Source organism: Balaenoptera musculus, chromosome 2 (assembly GCF_009873245.2).
Source record: "Balaenoptera musculus isolate JJ_BM4_2016_0621 chromosome 2, mBalMus1.pri.v3, whole genome shotgun sequence".
NCBI classification, from domain to species: Eukaryota; Metazoa; Chordata; class Mammalia; order Artiodactyla; family Balaenopteridae; genus Balaenoptera; species Balaenoptera musculus.
Genome location: NC_045786.1, coordinates 77598671 through 77617299, shown reverse-complemented (window position 1 = coordinate 77617299; position 18629 = coordinate 77598671). Strand labels below are relative to the sequence as shown.

The window sequence follows — 18629 nt, the reverse complement described above, 5'->3', positions numbered from 1 at the left end:
ATAAACGATGACACAGCAAAAAACAAAGGGCCTAGGATTCCAGAGGCATTACTGAGTTACTGCGCCACTCTTGGATGCCTAACTTTGGACTTATTAGATGACACAAACTCTTATTTCTTTAAGCCACCAATAGTTGGGGTTTTCTGTTATCTGCAACTGAATGCATTCCTAATAGATAAAAAGCATTCCAAAAAGGGTTTTTGGGCCAAGTCTAAAAGGACTAGGAGTTATTATCCAAGTGAAGAAATCTGAGAAGGGCACAGGTGGTAGAGGAAACAGCACCTACAAAGGCCTGAAGGGGGAGGGAGCATAGAGTGTTGATACTGGCAGCTGTTCTACAATATGTACCTTCTGGCTTCCAGGCAGCTTTAGCCAGGTGATTCCCAACTTCTCTGTCTTCCACTCTCTATGTTTGAGGGATTCAATCCTCTCCCCTCATTGGTTCCATATGGTAAGCATTCATTCTTAAATGGTAAGTTTTGTGATGATGAACATAAAATGTTATCCCTGACTAACATTTAGACTTCTAGAAACATAAATTTGTGGCAATAAAGTCAATTAGATCCACATTAACAATTTACATGTACAACACCTTCAACTGAAGCTGTCATGTGTGCTTACGATGTGCCAGGCACTGTATTTATACTACAAGCATACTTCCTTTTATTGAGCTTCCTTTTATCACACTTTGCAAACATTGTGTTTTTTACAGTTTGAAGGTTTGTGGCATCCCTGCGTTGAGCAAATCTATCAGCACCATTTTCCCAATCTTATTTGCTCACTTTGTGTCTCTGAGTCACATTTTGGTAATTCTCACAGTATTTCAAAGTTTTCCATCATTATTATTATATCTGTTATGGTGATCTGTGATCAGTGATCTTTGATATTACTACTAAGACTTGCTGAAGGCTCAGAGGAGGGTTAGCATTGTTTAGCAATAAAGTATCTTTCAATTAAGGTGTGTGCAATTTTTTTTTAGACATAATGCTATCACACACTTAAGAGACTACAGTATAGTATAAAAATAACTTCTTTTTAAAACTTTTTATTTTATATTGGAGTATAGCTGATTAACAATGCTGTGCAGCAAAATGACTCAGCCATACATGTACATAAAGATAACTTTTATATGCACTGGGAAACCAAAAAATTTGTGTGACTCGTTTTATTGCAATATTCACTTTACCACAGTGGTCTGGAACTAAACCCTCAGCATCTCTGAGGGATGCCTGTAACAAGTACAGTTGTTATTTCCTTTAATAGTCACAGTAACTCAGTGGCTTAGGTACTATTATTATCACCTTTAAAAATATAACTAAAATAGGTTAAAATTATCCAAAATCAGACAATAATGGCAATAATGGTAGGGGCAAAGATTCAAATTCAGGACTGTGTCATTCTATAGCCTCAGCTCTGAGCCATTCTGTTATGCTGCCAGTTTCTCTTAGTTTCTGAACTATTTATCCCACTTTACTTCTTTAAATCCTTCCTGAATCTATGCAATAAAGTTTCAGTTCCCCATCTGTACTCTGGGGATGAGTGGGAGTGGTTTCAGCTGGTTCTCTCTTAACAGGTTAGTGTAGGAGGAAGAGAAATACCTAAGCTGAGAAGAACAGGGGAAAAGAGGAGAATGCCAGGAAAAAAAAAAGTTCTTTCCCTCTAAATGAATGAGACCAGTTTCTGTTCTTACGGGCAAACTGTGAAGTAATTCCAACAAATAAATTCCAATGTTTTATCAAGTACATGGTCTCTAAAAAGGTCTCAACTGAAGGTGGTAACACTTCTTTACATTTTAAATTGCAATATGTTTAATAATTGAGTCGTTAGACTATACTCATTCATACATTTAACAAATATTTATTGATCACCCTCATGTGCCCTTGGGCATATTCCAATATGCTCCTACACTCAAGAAGCCAAGAACAAATAAAAATGCTGATTATGACTATCATAGAGGTGACTACATAAAACAAATAAAGGTAAGCACAGGACATTAGGGGACAGAAGATGTATCAGACTCAGACCTGACAAATCACAGATGGTTTTCCGAGGGGGTGAAGATGAATCTTAAAATATAACTAGATAGAGGGAAAAAAAAGAGGATAGTCTAGACCACAGTTTCTCAACTTTAACACTACTGACAATTTTGGGCTGATAAAGTGATGTCCTGTATTTTACAGGTTGTTAAACCTCTACCCACTCAACTGGTAGCAAAACAAAAATGTCTCCAGATATTGTCAAATGTTTCCTGGGGGGCAAAACTGCCTCCAGTTGAGAACCACTGTCTAGATATGCACTATCCAAAAAGGTTGCCACTAGCCACTTTTGGCTATTTAACTTAAAATTAAATTAATAAAATTAACAGTTCAGTATCTCAGTCACACTAGCCACATTTCAAGTGCTTAATACATAGCCACATGTGTCTACTGGCTACCATACTGAAGAGTGCATATACAGAACATTTCTACCACCACAGAATGTTCTAATGGCCATTGCTGTTCTAGACTGAGAGAGTATATATTCTCTTTTCTTACTCCACAAGTGTTCATTACAGCTTGCTGACAGCCTGTGGAGGGAGTAGAGAAAGATGACATTAAATAAGAAAAGTAAAGCCTGAGTATGAAGGGTCTTCAATGCCTTAAAGACAGAAAAATGGGGAACCAGCAAAAGGTCTTAAGCAAGGGTGCAAAATACACAGATTCACATTTCATAAAGATGATTGTAATGATACTGTGAAGAATGGAATAAAAGTGGAGAGACGAGAAGCAGAAAAATAGCTACAGTATTTCCAACAAACAATGATCTGGATTAATGTAGTAGCAGTAGGGACAGACAAAAATGGAGCAATTATGAAGACAGAAGTGATAGGACTTGGTGACTGACTGGATGTGAGGCAGGTGAGAAAGAGGATGAAAACAAGAATGACCACCAGGCTTTTAGGTTGGATGAGTGAGTATATTCACTAAGACAATATGGTAGAAAGAATAATGGCCCTCCAAGATGTTCATGTCCTAATCCTTGAATCCCTGAAACCTGTTAATCTGTTCCCTTACATGGTAAAAGGGACTTTTCAGATGTGATTAAATTAAGGACCTTGAGACGGGGAGAGCATCCTGGATTATCTAGTAGGCCTAATGTAATCACAACTGTCCTAGTAAGAGGGAAGTTGAGGGAGATTTGACTACAAAAAAGAGATGTGTCAGAGTGATACAGTGTAAGAAAGACTTGAGCAGCCATTGCTGGCTTTGAAGATGCAGCCACTAAAAGCTATAAAAGGCAAGGAAACAGATTCTCCCCTAGAGCCTCCAAAAGGAACACAGCTCCCCTGACACCTTCATTTTATCTAGGTGAGACCTGTGTCAGACTGCTGACCTGCAGAACTAAAAGATAATAAATGAGTGTTGTTTTAAGCCACTATATTTATGATAATTTGTTACAGCAGCAATAAGAAACAAATAGAAATATGTTCAGAATTTGGGGTGTGATAAGGGGTGTGAGATTGGTTCTGGAAAAGCTGAGTCTGAAGTGCCTATGTGACATCTTAGCAAAATTGGTCAATTGATAACAGTTTGGCTGTATGGGTCTAGAGCTTAAACTGGGGATGTATAATTATGAATCATCAGTATACTGAGATTAATTGAAACCATCAAAATAGATGAGATCACCATGGGCAAATATAGACAGAATACAGAGGACTTAGGTTGAGGAACAGAGGCCCTTGAAGAAACTGGGAAGGAACAGCCTAAGGTGTAACAGGACAACCAGGACAGTGTGGCATCTAATGAATTAAAAGAATGAGAATGAACTAAACAAGGGAGGGTAAAAGGATGGTCAACAGAGTCAACCGAAAAAGGGTTGTCAAGTTAGGAACTGAGACTGTCCATTATATTTAGCAATGAGAGGTCATGGTATCCTTGATAAACACAAGTTTCAGAGGAGGAGACTGAATTCAATCAACACTTTGACTAAACCTTGACTTTCTTCTTTCAAAAAAAAGGAGGAAGACAGGGTGGTAGCTAAAGAAGGGTTGTGGGTTTCAGGAACGATTTTTTTTTAGATGGAAAAAAATTAAGCACTGAACTATTAATGGGAAAAGGTCAGGAGAAAATGAGAGCATAAAAGAACAGGAGGAAGAGGATAAATGAATTCAGAGACCGGAAGAGATGGTATCCAGGGCCTAGAAAGAGGAGATCAACCTTCAGATAGGCAGAAAAATATTTCATCTGTTGGGAGGAAGGGAAGGAAGACATGGTACAGAAGTGAGGAACTACTGAGTTGGGAATACAAAGTGGTTTTAATTTTGTGGGATACCTACACTGCATCTTCCTACTTCCTCAGAGAAGTAGGAGGTGAGATCATCTGCTGACAACAGAAGTGACTTTAGGAACTTTAGCTAAAGAAGCGAAAGTTAAAAAGAGCACATTTGTTGTCCATTTTCTGAAAACAGAGTTGTATATTCTACTGTCATTGGATGGAATGTTCTTAGCGAAAAAAATAAATGAGATGATTCTGTCTAAAGGCAACTTTTGAACTGTGGTATAGGGAGTAGGAACCCAAGCAGTTCAGTTTCTGAGATCAGTGTCTGAGAAGGCAAAGTACCAAAAGGAAGGAAGACACAGAAATATCTTCAAAATCTATACAAATCCCTACAAAGATTTGGAATCTACTGCTGAGTATTAAACTATATATGGGTAGAGGAAAACTCCATGAGGCTGGGAAAAGAACTACCAGGGAACTGTAACTGACTGTGACATGTTCAAATTCCAATCAGACAGCACTGAGAGATCTCAGTCAACACCCAAGGAATGCAGTACAGACACTAGAGTGGTAACATTCTAGTATAAAAGCTGAACTAACTCTAGAGTAAAGTCTAGCTATTCTAGACTTGCCCCAACAAAGCTTAAACACAGCCTCGAAAGGATCAAACTAATCTGCAAGTAGTTTAGCTGCCAGCCAAAGAAAACTGCAATACATTTTAAAGAAAGAGAACAAAATCTAGACATTCTAAATAAATACTAAACTAAAAATTACTAGATATGGAAAGAAGCAGAAAAACGTGATCCCATAATTGCAACAAAAACTCAGTAAATAAAAAGAGACTTAGAGATAATATAACTAGCAAACAAGGACTTTAAAATAGCTATTATAAACATGCCCAAGGATATAACAAGGAAAGAAACAGAGGATATATAAAAAAAAAATAACCAAGTGAAATTTCTAGAACTTAAAAAATACAAGGTCTAAAATGGGTAATTCACTGAATAGAATTATAGCAGATTAGACACTTTAAGAAGATTAAGGAATGGGATAATAATAATAAAGAAATATAAACTATCCAAAATGAAGCAAAAAGAGAAAAAAATAAACATAGCCTTAGTGTCCTGTGGAAAATTACTGAGGAATGCAATGTAAGCATAGTTTGAGTCCCAGGATGGAAGGGGGCGAAGAAGAGTATTTGAATGGAAGGAAATTTTTGAAAGTTGATGACAAATTATGAGCCCACAGGTTTGAGGAAGCTCAGTAAACCACAAGCAGGACAAAAACAAACAAAACCATACTAAGGTTATAAAATTGCTGAAAACAACTAATAAATAATCTTAAAGGAAGCCAGAGGAAAAAAGAACACATTACACACAGGAAAACAAGTTAAGAATGACAACAAACTTCTCAATGAAGTCTATGCAAGCTAAAAGAAAATGGACCTACATTGCAAAAATGCTGAAAGAAAAAATATCTAGAATGCTATACCCAGTGAAAATACCCTTTGTAAATGAAGGGAAATTAAAGACCTTTTTCAGATAAGCTAAAACTGGGAGAATTAATCAACAGTAGACCTACACTACAAGAAGATAAATAGCAAAATGGTATACATACATTCAACCAATCACAAGACAAAACTTGTCAAACTGGTTAAGAAAGAGACAAGCATATGATGTCAACAACAACAACAACAAAACACTTTAACTACAAAGACCCAGACTGCTTAGAAGTAAAAGGACGAAAAAAGATATGAGACACAAACACTAATTATAAGAAAGATGGAGGAGCTATGGTGATATCAGACAAAGCAGACTTGAAAGCAACAAATGATACCAGAATTAAAAATAGAAATATCATCATAATAAAAGAATCAATTCATGAAGAATACATAAAAATCCTAAAAATTTATGCTCCTATTAACAGCTTCAATACATGAAGCAAAACCTGACAAGATCAGAGAGAAAAAAAATTCACAATCACAAATACGAGATTTTAGGCATCCCTCTCAATAACTGAAATAAGTAAAAAAAAAAAATCAGTAATGATAAATATGTCTTAAAAAACAATAACCAACTGATATATACATATATCAGTTTATATATCTATATATATATATAGAGAGAGAGAGAGAGAGAGAGAGAGGGCGCAGTCTATCCAATAACACTAGAATATACATTCTTTTCAAGTACATATGAAACATTCACTAAGATATACCATAAACAAGATTCAATAAACACTCAACTATTTGGAAACTGATCAGCCTATATCTAAGTGTTCCATGGGGACAGGAATAAATCAGAATGGAAAATAGACAAAAAATTTAATTGAAAGATAATGAAAACACAACATAATTTATGGAATGTAGCTAAACCAGTGCTTAGAGGATAATCTGTAGCATTAAATGCTTACAATGAAAAGAAAAAAAAGTTTAAAATTTCCTTATTGAGGGGCTAGAAAACTAAGGGTAAATTAAAGCCAAGTAAAGCAGAAGAAAAAAAAAATAACACATACTAGAGGAGAAAGAAACAAAATGGAAAACTGACAATCAAGAAAGAAAATAAATGAAGCCAAAAGTTTATTTACAAAGTAACAAAATTATTTAATATAACTAATTTTATTTATAAAATTATTAAAACTCTAGCTAAATTAATCAAGAAAAAAGAAGATACAAATGGCCATTATCAGAAATGAAACTGCTACAAATCTTACAGATAGTAAAGGATGATAAGGGAATATTATGAACATTACACTAACAAATTCACTAACATAGGAAACATGAACAAATTCCTTGAAAGACACAAACACCAAAACTGCATGAAGAAAAAATTTAAGAATTTAATAACCTTATAATAATGAAAGAAACTGATTTCGTAACTAAAACCTTTTCCACAGATAGTTTCACTAGTGACCTCTACCATAAACATTTAAGGAAGAGGGAATTCCCTGGCAGTCCAGTGGTTAGGACTTTGTGCTCTCACTGCCGCGGTCCAGATGAGGGCCTGGGTTCAATCCCTGGTTGGGGTACTAAGATCTCACAAGCCATGCAGTGCAGCCAAGAAAAACCCAAAAAAACCCCAAACATTTAAAGAAGAAATAATATTAATTTTAAATAAATCCCTTCAAAAAATAAAGGAAAAACACTTCCAAACTCACTTCATGAGCCAACACTACCCAGAGAGCAAAAACAAAAAGACATTATAAGAAAACAGCAGATCAAAAGTCCTGATTAACACAGACAATAGTCTTTAAAAAAATAGCAAATCCAATGTAGCAATATATAAAAGTATAACACAACATATGGAAATATATGCACCATATGGAGTTTACCAGGGGAATGCAAAGATGGTTGATTTTGGAAAATCCATCAGTGTTAATTCACCTTGTTAATAGAATCATGTAGAAGTACCATGTGATTATTTCAGTAAGTGCAGAAAAATCATTCGATAAAATCCAACATGTATTTTTGATAAAAATCCTCTTAGCAAAATAGGAACAGAAGGGAACATGTTCAACTTGAAAAGAGCATTCATAAAAAAGCTAATGCTAACATCACATTGTAAGGTGAATGAATAAACGGCTTTCTCCTAAGACTGAGAACAAGGGAAGGAAATCTAATTCTCACCATTTCTATTCAACATTGAACTGAAGGTCCTAGCTGTGAATAAGGTGAGAAAAATGAATAAATAGACATTTAGACTGAAATGGAATTAAACTTTTCTTTATTCATGGATAATATGATTGATTTGGTAGAAAATCCAAAAAACTCTACATCTCATATGAGAATTTAGTAAGTCTGCATACTCACAAGGTCAATGTAAATATTAGCAACAAAACATTGGATAACAAACACTTTTTAATGCCATTTGTGATAACATCCAAAATCTTAAAATATCTAGGAATAATTTAAGCAAAATATATATAAAACCTATACACAGAAAACTAGAAAACACTGCTGAGAGAAATTACAGAAGAATCCACTAATATGGAGATATACTATGCTTATGGATTAGAAAACTTGTCATTAGGATGTCCACTGGCCCCAAATCTATCAATAAATTCACTGTGATCACAAGCAAATCCCAGTAGACTTTTTTTTTTGAAAGAAATTGACAAGGTTATTCTGAAATTTGTATGGAAATGCCAAAACCAATTTGAATTATCACATTACCTGATGTCAAGACTTTTGACAAAGCTACTGTAAACAAGACAGTGTGGTGATGTCATAAAGAAAGAGACAGCAATTGATGGAAAAAGAGACTCTAGTCAAAGACCCACACATAATGGTTTTTGATATAGGAGGTGATTGGGGAAGGGTAGACTTTTCAATAAGTGATGCTGGAACAACTGGATATCTATCCATATGGTAAAAAATAAACACTGCAGTTCACCTTATACCAAACAGAAATTTAAATCAAAATGGTTCACAGACCTAATAGAAAAAGCTAAAACTATAAAACTTCTTGAAGAAAACATGATAAAATCTATGTGAGAAAGCTGAGCTATCTAGACCAAATGGAATGAATAGCCAGCAAATCCTCCCCTCAAAATAACTCTAAAATGATGAAAAATTGTCAAAAAGAATGATTTTAGGGCTTTGGAAACTGATGAAAGGCAACAAACTGAGAAGTCTTTGGTCATTAAAAACTGCTGAACTTCAGGTACTGTGAGAGTCTGTTTTACTCTTGCTTGGCGCTTCTCCCATGACCTATCCCACATGGATGAGGCTGACTGTGTTTAAACATAAAAAGGAAAACATGATGACAAGGAATGAAATAATAGGGAATCTTAATAAAAATAGAGAAACTAGAACACAGGGAAAAATAATCAGAAAAAAAGAAACAAAGCCCCAGAGACTAGAGTGATAAAATCAATCATTTCAACAGCTGTGCAATGGCAGCTTCCTATGGAGAGGGGAATTCAAAGGACACAAAAAGTATTTGAAGAAATAATGGCTGAAAAATTCCCAAATCAGATTAATCTACAGATGCAAACTCAGCAAACCCAAAGTAGGATAAACACAAAGTGATCCACACCTACATATATAGTCACACTGTTGAAAGCAAGAGTAGGTGGTGAGTGAACAAACAGTGAATGAATTTATGAATGAATCTTGATAGCAATAAGAGAAAAACAACTCATCATGTACCAGAAAACAACATGATTAATGACTGACTTCTCATCAGAAACAATGAAGGCCAAAGGCAGTGGAATGACATATTCAAAGAGATGAAATTAAAAAAAAAAAAACCCTGTTAATTAAGAATTCTATCTCCAGGAAAACTATCCTTCAAAACTGAAAGTAAAATAAAGACATTCACAGATAAATACTGATCAAGAGAATTCATTATGAGCAAACCTGCCTTGTAAGAAATACTAAAGGAAATCCTTTAGACCAAAAGAAATTATCCTTAATTCCTCTTTGTTTCTCCCTTCACCTTCAATACGTCAGCAAGCAAGGCCTAATGGCTTTATATCGAAAATATGCCTTGAATTCATCTATTTTTTCCCCATCTTCCACTGCCATCATCTGAGCAAGAGCCTTATATTCTCATTTGGACTTTTCCAATAGCCTAACTGGCTTTCCTGCTTCTACTCTTATCCCCCTACAAGCCCATTTTCCAACAACAGCTAAGCTATTAAAAAACAAACAAAAACAAAAAACAAAAAACAAAACTAGATCATACTGTTTTCTTACTTAAAACCTTTTAATTGACTTTCCATTCACTTAGAAGAAAATACATACTATTTGCCATAGCTAAGTAAGCCCTATCTAGACTTTTCTCCTATCATCCTCTCCTCCTTTCATAAGTTCCAGCATACTGGGTTCTTTGTATTCTTCAAACATGCCAGACTCATTCCTGCTTCAGAATTTTTGTACTTTCTGTTCCCTCTGCCTAGTATGTGTTACTGGCAGACCTTCACACAAGACTGGCTTCCTATTATTCAGGTCTTCTCTCAAATGTCATTTCCTCAGAGACTTTTCCTAATCACCCAATCTGAGGTTATCTTACCTACCATCAGTTGTCTCCTTTTGCCTTTAAAAATTTTGTAATAGTATTTATTGTTATCTGAAGTTATAATGCTTATTTATTTTACCATTCACTTAATGTCTACTTCACTCAATAAAATGTAAGATTCATGAAGACAGAGATCTTACTATCACTCAATAAAATGTAAGATTCATGAAGACAGAGATCTTACTATCTTGTTCATCAAATACATATAACTTTAAAACTTATGCTAAAATATAAACACTTCTGAACTCTTGAAAGATTAAAAAAACCCTTTTTGTTCTTATTTAGTATTTTATAAATGGCATATTTAATAAATTATACTAGTCTTCTGTCTCAATTTTCTCAATGAAAAGAAAAAATTCAATAATCCTCCAACATTATCTCAGATACTGAAAAAAAAAAAAAAAGGGGGCAGGAGGTCTTAGATAGCAACTGTATCTGTCTTGTTTACCACTGTATTCTGACACCCAGGCAGGGTCTAGCACAGAGTAATTATGCAATAGTTACTGAGTGATAGATATAAACAATGAGACTCCAGAGATGGGAGATTCAGAAAATGCTCTGGGGGGTGGGGGTAAGGTCGCCCCTCCATCCCCAATCACCACCTCCCTAGATCATAAGAGCACTATTAAATCTATTTTAACAGATTGAATTTCTTGAGGGCAAGGCAACATGTCCTTTTAATGTTGTATCCCTTATATCTAGCATGGGCTCAATAATTATTTTTTGAAGTAAATGCAAGAGCATCAGTTTCTTCATTTGTAAAAGGGAAGTAACAAGATTATCTACTTCAGAGGGTTACTGTGGGAAAAAAAAGATAATAAAGGTAAGTGAAAAAAAGGGGAAAACATCCCCACAAAGTCCTCTTTCTTAACTATTAGGTTAGAAAGGCATAAGAGAACTGATCAAATTACCTGTTCTCCTATGAAGTACTGTTATCTACTCACCTACCTAGAAACTAATAATAATATCATAAGTTAATAAGATCACATACTATTTCAGCACCAGACACTACAGACACTTACTCCCTAACAAAAAAATGTTAGCTTATAGTGAAGACCTGAACCTGAATAAGAAAGTTCTGATATCACAAATATAGAAAGAGGACTAACTGCAGTGCCATTTTGGGGAATCTAACAGTGCAGAGTCACTGAATATTCTAGAGCCTAGGGAACATTCCATTAATAAACACTTCCATGAAAGAAGTCAGTACTATTCCAGTAGTCTCAGTAGCTGCATACTTCTTCCCTCATATGTTTAAGAAAAGATCTAAGGAACTAAAAACACAATCTAAATTTAAACTATTTTTGTGGCTTTAACGCCTGAAGGCCAGCAATCCAAACATAAAAAGTATATTATAGCAACAAAAACCAACCCATAAAGTATTTTAAAAAGCTATCATTTAAACAAATTCTTATAGTCTGTAAGTCAAACCTGAATGTAAACTATTATTGTGGCTTTAATTCCTGAAGTCTAGCAACCCAAATACAAAAAATACACTATCACAACAAAACTTAACCCATCAAACATCTTGAATTTTTTCTTTAACAAATCCTTTAAGAGTTATTAGAACAGAAAAATAAACATTCACTTTATTAAATGCTGAAGTGATCTTTAGTAAAAGCCAGTAAGTTTCAAAAACATGCAATTACCTCAGATTATGATTTCATTATTGATGGGATATAGGAAAGTATCTAGACAGCACATAGCCAGTTCACCCCTAGGGTTGTAATTAAATGTCAAATTTTATTCACTAAAATTTAGTTATACTTAAAATAAATATTTACTCAAAAATGTTGTATTTTATATAGTGGGAAAAGCCTTATAACAAAAGAACTTTAAGATTAGTTATTTTACTTACCAAAATGCAGTCCACTTTAGATTGTATAGTTTTGCTAAAAGAAAAAGAAAGTTAAGTTAATAAGACTGATAAATTTATTAAATGTTCAAAGTATTTTCAAACAGACATGGTAATTCGTTATCTGTACTATGAAAAAAAAAAGCAAAACTTCTTAAGATTAGGCATCATACCCTAAAACTGCATGTTTCACAAAGCAAAACAAAAATCTATTTCCCACTCATTGTACTAAATTCAATCCTAAAGCATGATCAGAATATTTTCTGAGTTCACTGCTACAGTCACCCTATTGTTGTTATGCTCTATCTTTGTAAAAGATGTTTTTGAACAAAGTTTGTTTCTAGTGATACATAAAAGTGCAGATGTATTATTACACATAGAAATAGAACACAGAGTTTACAATGAATCATGATTTTTACTGTATGCCTGCCACTCTGGACAATGATTTGTTTAGCATTTAAAAGCCATAATGGTGTAACATTATCTGTATTTCTAAAGACTTATTACAAAGTAGATTCTCTCGAGGACTTCCCTGGCAGTCCAGTGGTTAAGACTCCTCGTTTCCACTGCAGGGGGTGCAGGTTCCATCCCTGGTTGCGGAACTAAGAGCCTGCATGCCGCGTGGCATGGCCAAAAAATTAAAAAAAAAAAAAAGTAATTCTCTTCCCCTCCTCTCTTTCTCCCCCTCCCTCATGTACACACACACACACACACACACACACACAAACACACACGCATGGAATCCATAGACATATAAGTGATAATAAAGATTAGCTAATATGGTAATAAGTGGGAGAGAAAGACTATATTTAGAAATAAATAACACAAAAAGCCACTATATAAAAATTTAACTGAACTACTGAATATAAGTGAACAATTAATATATAATACAAATGAAGCCAGTATAAAATAACTGAACTGTAATTTGGATTTTAACACATCGAAGTGCAAATGCAATGAAATCATGCAAAAGTTCAAAGACAGTTTATATACTATCTTGAATAGATGTTACAAACCAAATTATTTTCCATAAAAGGTTCTAGAGCCAAATAAATGCAAAAAAAGTGGTTATTTACCTTTGTATATAGCTATACAGTTAATCTATAGAGTAAGAAAAAATAAGTATTTAAATCACAATTCAGTTAACTCAATCAGTAACCTCAAAATTTTACACCTGTACTTGAATTTCAAATTTCATTATTTAAAGAACAAAGTATGACTGGATTAAGCTCAACTGCAAAATTCACAATGACTGAAAGGAAAAGTAAATGATACCTCTAGGTAAGAGGAACTGAAATCCCCTCCTTACCATCCCACAGAAGATCTTTAGAAGTTTAAAATCTTTGGAGATTGTGTGTATAGCTTCTCACTCATTAGCAGCTAAAGTGTGCTGTTTTTCCCTCTTCTTAATAACTCCCACAGTTTCCCTGAGATAAGAACGTAATCTACAGATTAAGAATTGATGCTACAAAGTAATATATCAAAAATAAAACCGGGACTTCCCTGTTGGTCCAGTGGTTAAGAATCTGCTTTCCAATGCAGGGGACTCGGGTTCGATCCCTGGTCGGGGAACTAAGATCTCACATGGCACGGGGCAACTAAGCCCACATGCTGCAACTACTGAGCCTGCATGCCCCAACTAGATAGAAGCCCGCATGCCACAACTAGAGAAAAGACTGAGCCCACGTGCCACAGCTAGAGACAGGTCTGAGTGCTACAACTAGAAAGAAGCCCACATGCCGATCCTGTGTGCGGCAACTAAGACCCGACACAGCCAAAAATAAATTAAAAAAAAACCAAAACAACCATTTCTCACCACCTTGGTTTAAACCATTATCATTTCTTTTCAAAACTGTTATAATAACCTTCTATCTGGTCGCCCTGCTTCTATTTTTACATCCCCACCACCAACCTTGTGGGCTATTCTCAACCAAGTGGCCAGAGTGATACCGTACACATTAGTCCTATGCTCCAAGGTCCTTATCATGGCCAACAAAGCCCTGTATGATCCAGCCCTCTGCTATCTTTCTAATCTCATCTCATATTAGTCTACTCCTCATCCATTCAGCTCCTGCCACGCTGTCCTCCATGCTGCTTCTCAAGGCAGGAGTAGGGCCTTGCACTGGCTTTTTCGGTCAGCATCTAAGAATCTTCTCCCATATAACTTATCTGTTCACTTTCCTCATGACTTTGCTCAATATTATCTTTCACAGACACTTCTTCCCTGACTAATTCCTCATGTAAAACACTCTCCATCACGCTCTATCCTTCTTATCCTGTTTTAAATTTCATTATTGCACTTACCACCATTTTATATTTTTATTAATTTATTTGTTTACTGGCTATCTTCCTTGTCTAGAATTTAAACTCCATGACAGCAGGATTCATCTGTTTTGCTCACTGCTGTATTATCATTTGGCATATGTTAGATGTTCAATAAAATCTGTTGAATAAATGAATGACAAACAGACATTTAGTCCCCCATATAAAGACAACTCTTTGGGACCACTTAAGAAACCGTTTTTAGAGAAATTAAAATGAACTTGAAAATGTGATTATTTTAAAAACAATAGATCTAAATATATTCCCCTTCTACGAGAAACTTGACTGCTCTACAGGATATCTAAGGAGGATGACTGTGACTTCCTATCACAAACAAACAACTTGGTAAATCTCTGAAAAGAATATGTAAAAGACAGCCTTTTAAAGAATAAACTTACAAAGTAAAATGGGAACACATCTAAATCTAGCCCTTCATACTTAACACAAACATGATAGAGGGATATAGAAGACATTTAAGTCCCCTTTGTTCTTCTGTCCAGTCTCACACCCTCCCCTACCTTCCCAAACACAACCATCATTAATCTGATGTATAACCTTCCCAGGTGGTATTTCAATACCTGTATTAGATCTACAAGCAACATACACTATTGCTCCATGAAGCTTTTAAATGTTTATATAAATGCCATTACATTGTATATATTCTGCAAATGTCCTTTTCACTCAACCTTGTTTTTGAGATCTTTCCATGTTGACGCACTTAGATGAAGTCCATTTATTTCAACTGCTCAAAGTAGTCCATTGAATGAATGTATCAAATTTATTCATCTATTCCTCTATTGAAAGCCAATTATGTACTTTCCAGTTTTTCTACAAACAATGCTGCAATAACGTCTTTGTACATGTCTCCTGGTACACACAATAAAAAATTTCTCAGTTATAAGTCTAAAAGTTGATTTTCTAGGATTCATGGATGTATCTTTTCAGTTTTATTATGTATTACAGAATTCCTCTCGCAAGCACTTGTATACATTCATACTTCCATCAGCAGTATATGTAGTCCCTATTTTCCTGTCAACTTCCGTGAAAAAAAAAATGTATATACATATGCCATTTATATGTGATACATATATTATGTTGACATATATTAAAAACTTACGGGCTTCCCTGGTGGCGCAGTGGTTGAGAATCTGCCTGCCAATGCAGGGGACACGGGTTCGAGCCCTGGTCTGGGGAGATCCCACATGCCGCGGAGCAACTAGGCCCGTGAGCCACAACTACTGAGCCTGCGCGTCTGGAGCTTGTGCTCCGCAACAAGAGAGGCCACGATAGTGAGAGGCCAGCGCACCGCGATGAAGAGTGGCCCCCACTTGCCGCAACTAGAGAAAGCCCTCGCGCAGAAACGAAGACCCAACACAGCCAAAAATAAATAAATAAATAATTATTTTTAAAAAAAGGAATTCCTTTAAAAAAAAAAAAACTTACCATTCTAATGGGTATGAAAAACTCCTTGTCATTATCCCAATTACTAGCATTGTTGTATACCTTTTCACCTGCTTTTTGACCACATGGGTTCTCCTCCATAAACTGTTGGTTCTTGGCTTTTGCCGATTCTTAAGTGGAGTTGATGATTTCTTATTAAATTGTAGTAGTTCTTAATATATTCTGGATACTAATCTTTTGTTTGTTACATATACTTATCTTAAGTTTGTTAGTGGTACATTTTAATAACTTACTAAAGTTTAAATTTTTGACTTAGTAAAATTTATTAATTTTTTTCCTTTATGACCTGTGTTTTTTGTCGTAAGAAATCCTATCTAGCTAAGGTTTTAAAGACATTCTATATTTCATTCTAAAATTTTTGAAGTTAGCTTTTTTGTTTTTGATCTTTATTTTAATCAGAATTTATTCTTGTTTGGTATTTGGCAAACCAGTTGTTCTCTATTTTATTATGTCAAGTTTACATATATGTTTGAATCTGTTTCCAGCTTTTTTTCAGTTTTATTATTAATCTACTTGTCTATACTTAAGCCAACACCACATTTTGAATTTGTATGACACTCCTCAATCATTTTCGGAACAGCCTTGATAATTCTTGGACCTCTAATTTCCAGGTGAGCTTTTTGTTTTTCCAACTCAACAAAAGTCCTAAGAGTTTTATTGAACTGCACTGATGTTATAGATTGAACTGGGGGAGTTGACTGATAATTTGAATTTATTCTTGTCTGTCCTTTAAAAATGTCATGTAATTTTCTCTATATCTTTTGTTATAGAGTACTAGGTAGTTTGTAGATGGTATTGTAAACTGTATCTCTTTTTTCTTAATATGTTTTCTAATTGGCTTTTGCTAATGTGCATGCTGATGTGCAGAAAAACTATTGGTATTCTATGCTGACCTTATATCCAGCAGCCTTCCTGAACTCTTATCTATTCTAATAGTATGTAGATTCTCTTGTTGATAATAATTTCACTTACAATTAATGAAAATATTTTTCTTCCTTTCCAATCTTTAGGCCTCCCCCCACCCCCACCCCCCGCTTCTTATCTAATTACTTTGGCTAAAATCTCTCATCTAAAGGTAAAGAGTAGCAGTGATAGCAGACATCCTTGTTGTTTCCAAATTTTGTTTCAAAAATTTAACATAGGGCTTCCCTGGTGGCGCAGTGGTTGAGAATCTGCCTGCCAATGCAGGGGACACGGGTTCGAGCCCTGGTCTGGGAAGATCCCACATGCCGCTGAGCGGCTAGGGCCGTGAGCCACAACTGCTGAGCCTGCGCGTCTGGAGCCTGTGCTCCGCAACAAGAGAGGCCGCGATAGTGAGAGGCCCGCACACCGCGATGAAGAGTGGATCCCACTTGCCACAACTAGAGAAAGCCCTCGCACAGAAACGAAGACCCAACACAGCCAAAAATAAATAATAAATAAATAAATAATAAATAAATAAAAAATGTACTTATCCCTTAAAAAAAAAAATTTAACATAATGTATTGTAATATTCCATTTAGTGGATGTTTTACAATTTCCTAAAATATTCTTTGAATAATGGATGTTTTGACTGACTGAACTAAAATAGAATAATGCTTCAATATTGTAATGTTCTGCTTTGAAATGACAAGCTAACTTATATTAGAGTAACCTTCCCACCCTTAACAATTATATACTGTGGATAAAATATAAAAACAAACATTAAAATATAAAAACAAACAAGAACAAAAATAGGTAGCAACTGGAGGGAAGCCATCCTTAAAAGAAGGAACTGCACCAGGTAGGAGCTGTATTTATAGGGCTGTTGCCTGACAGCACTTATCTGCCCACACAGCAACACTCACTCAGGATGGAAGCAGAAATCTGCCTTCTTGCTAGCTGAGGAGCCACAGGACAAAGTCTAGGGCTGCCAGAGCCACTGTAAAATAAAGATGAATCCCAGACAGGAAAATGCCACAAAATTTCTGTATAAACTATGCCCAAATATTTGGATGACCTTCATTTGGGGAAGACTCCAAGGTTACCAGCAAAAAGCAATAGCTGGAAGGTGTAAAGATGTGAGTTGAGACTTTTGTTGTTACTTAACACAGAAGAGATAATGTTGGAGTTTGAATCCAGCCCTGTTAACTGGCAACCAGGATAAAAAAAATCAACACTCATCAGAGAAAAATAACAGAATCCAAAGTCTACAACATATCACTCACAATACCCATTACACAAGCAAAATTTACCAGAACAAAGGAAAAAGAGACCCAGAGTCAAGAAAAAAAAGCAGCTCAAAGAAACAAAATCCTGAATGACCTAGACATCAGAATTAGCAGATGAAGACTTCAAAGAAGGTATTACAAACACATTCAAGTATTTAAAGGAAAATATGGTCATAATAAATGTACACCTGGGAGGACTCTCAGCTGAGAGATGGAACCAAAACGAAAGAACCAAATGGAAATTCTAGAAGTAAAAAGGACAATATCTGAAATGAAAAATTCATTGGATTACCTTAAAGGAGATCAGCTACAGCAGAAAAGGGGACACTAAACCAGTAAATAAATCAATACATTTTACTGATTCGAAAGGAGAAAGAAAAAGATCTTCAAAATAATAAACAGAGCTTCAGAGATTCATAGTACAATATCAAGTGGTCTAATTATGTACCACTGGAGAAGATAATGAGACAGAAAAATATCTGATAATGACCAGAATTTCCCCAAATTTTGCAAAAAACACAAACT

General features: G+C 35.1%; 1 protein-coding gene across 2 annotated transcripts in view; it reads right to left on the bottom strand.

The window, feature by feature from the left end:
* The window catches only part of RFX7 (regulatory factor X7), a 153909-nt gene that overhangs the window by 86455 nt on the left and 48825 nt on the right, over positions 1-18629 (bottom strand). For both annotated transcript variants that reach the window (XM_036842652.1, XM_036842651.1), the window contains exon 3: positions 12136-12169. In XM_036842652.1, the coding sequence (XP_036698547.1) occupies positions 12136-12169 (34 nt within the window). The remainder of the gene's footprint in view (positions 1-12135; positions 12170-18629) is intronic.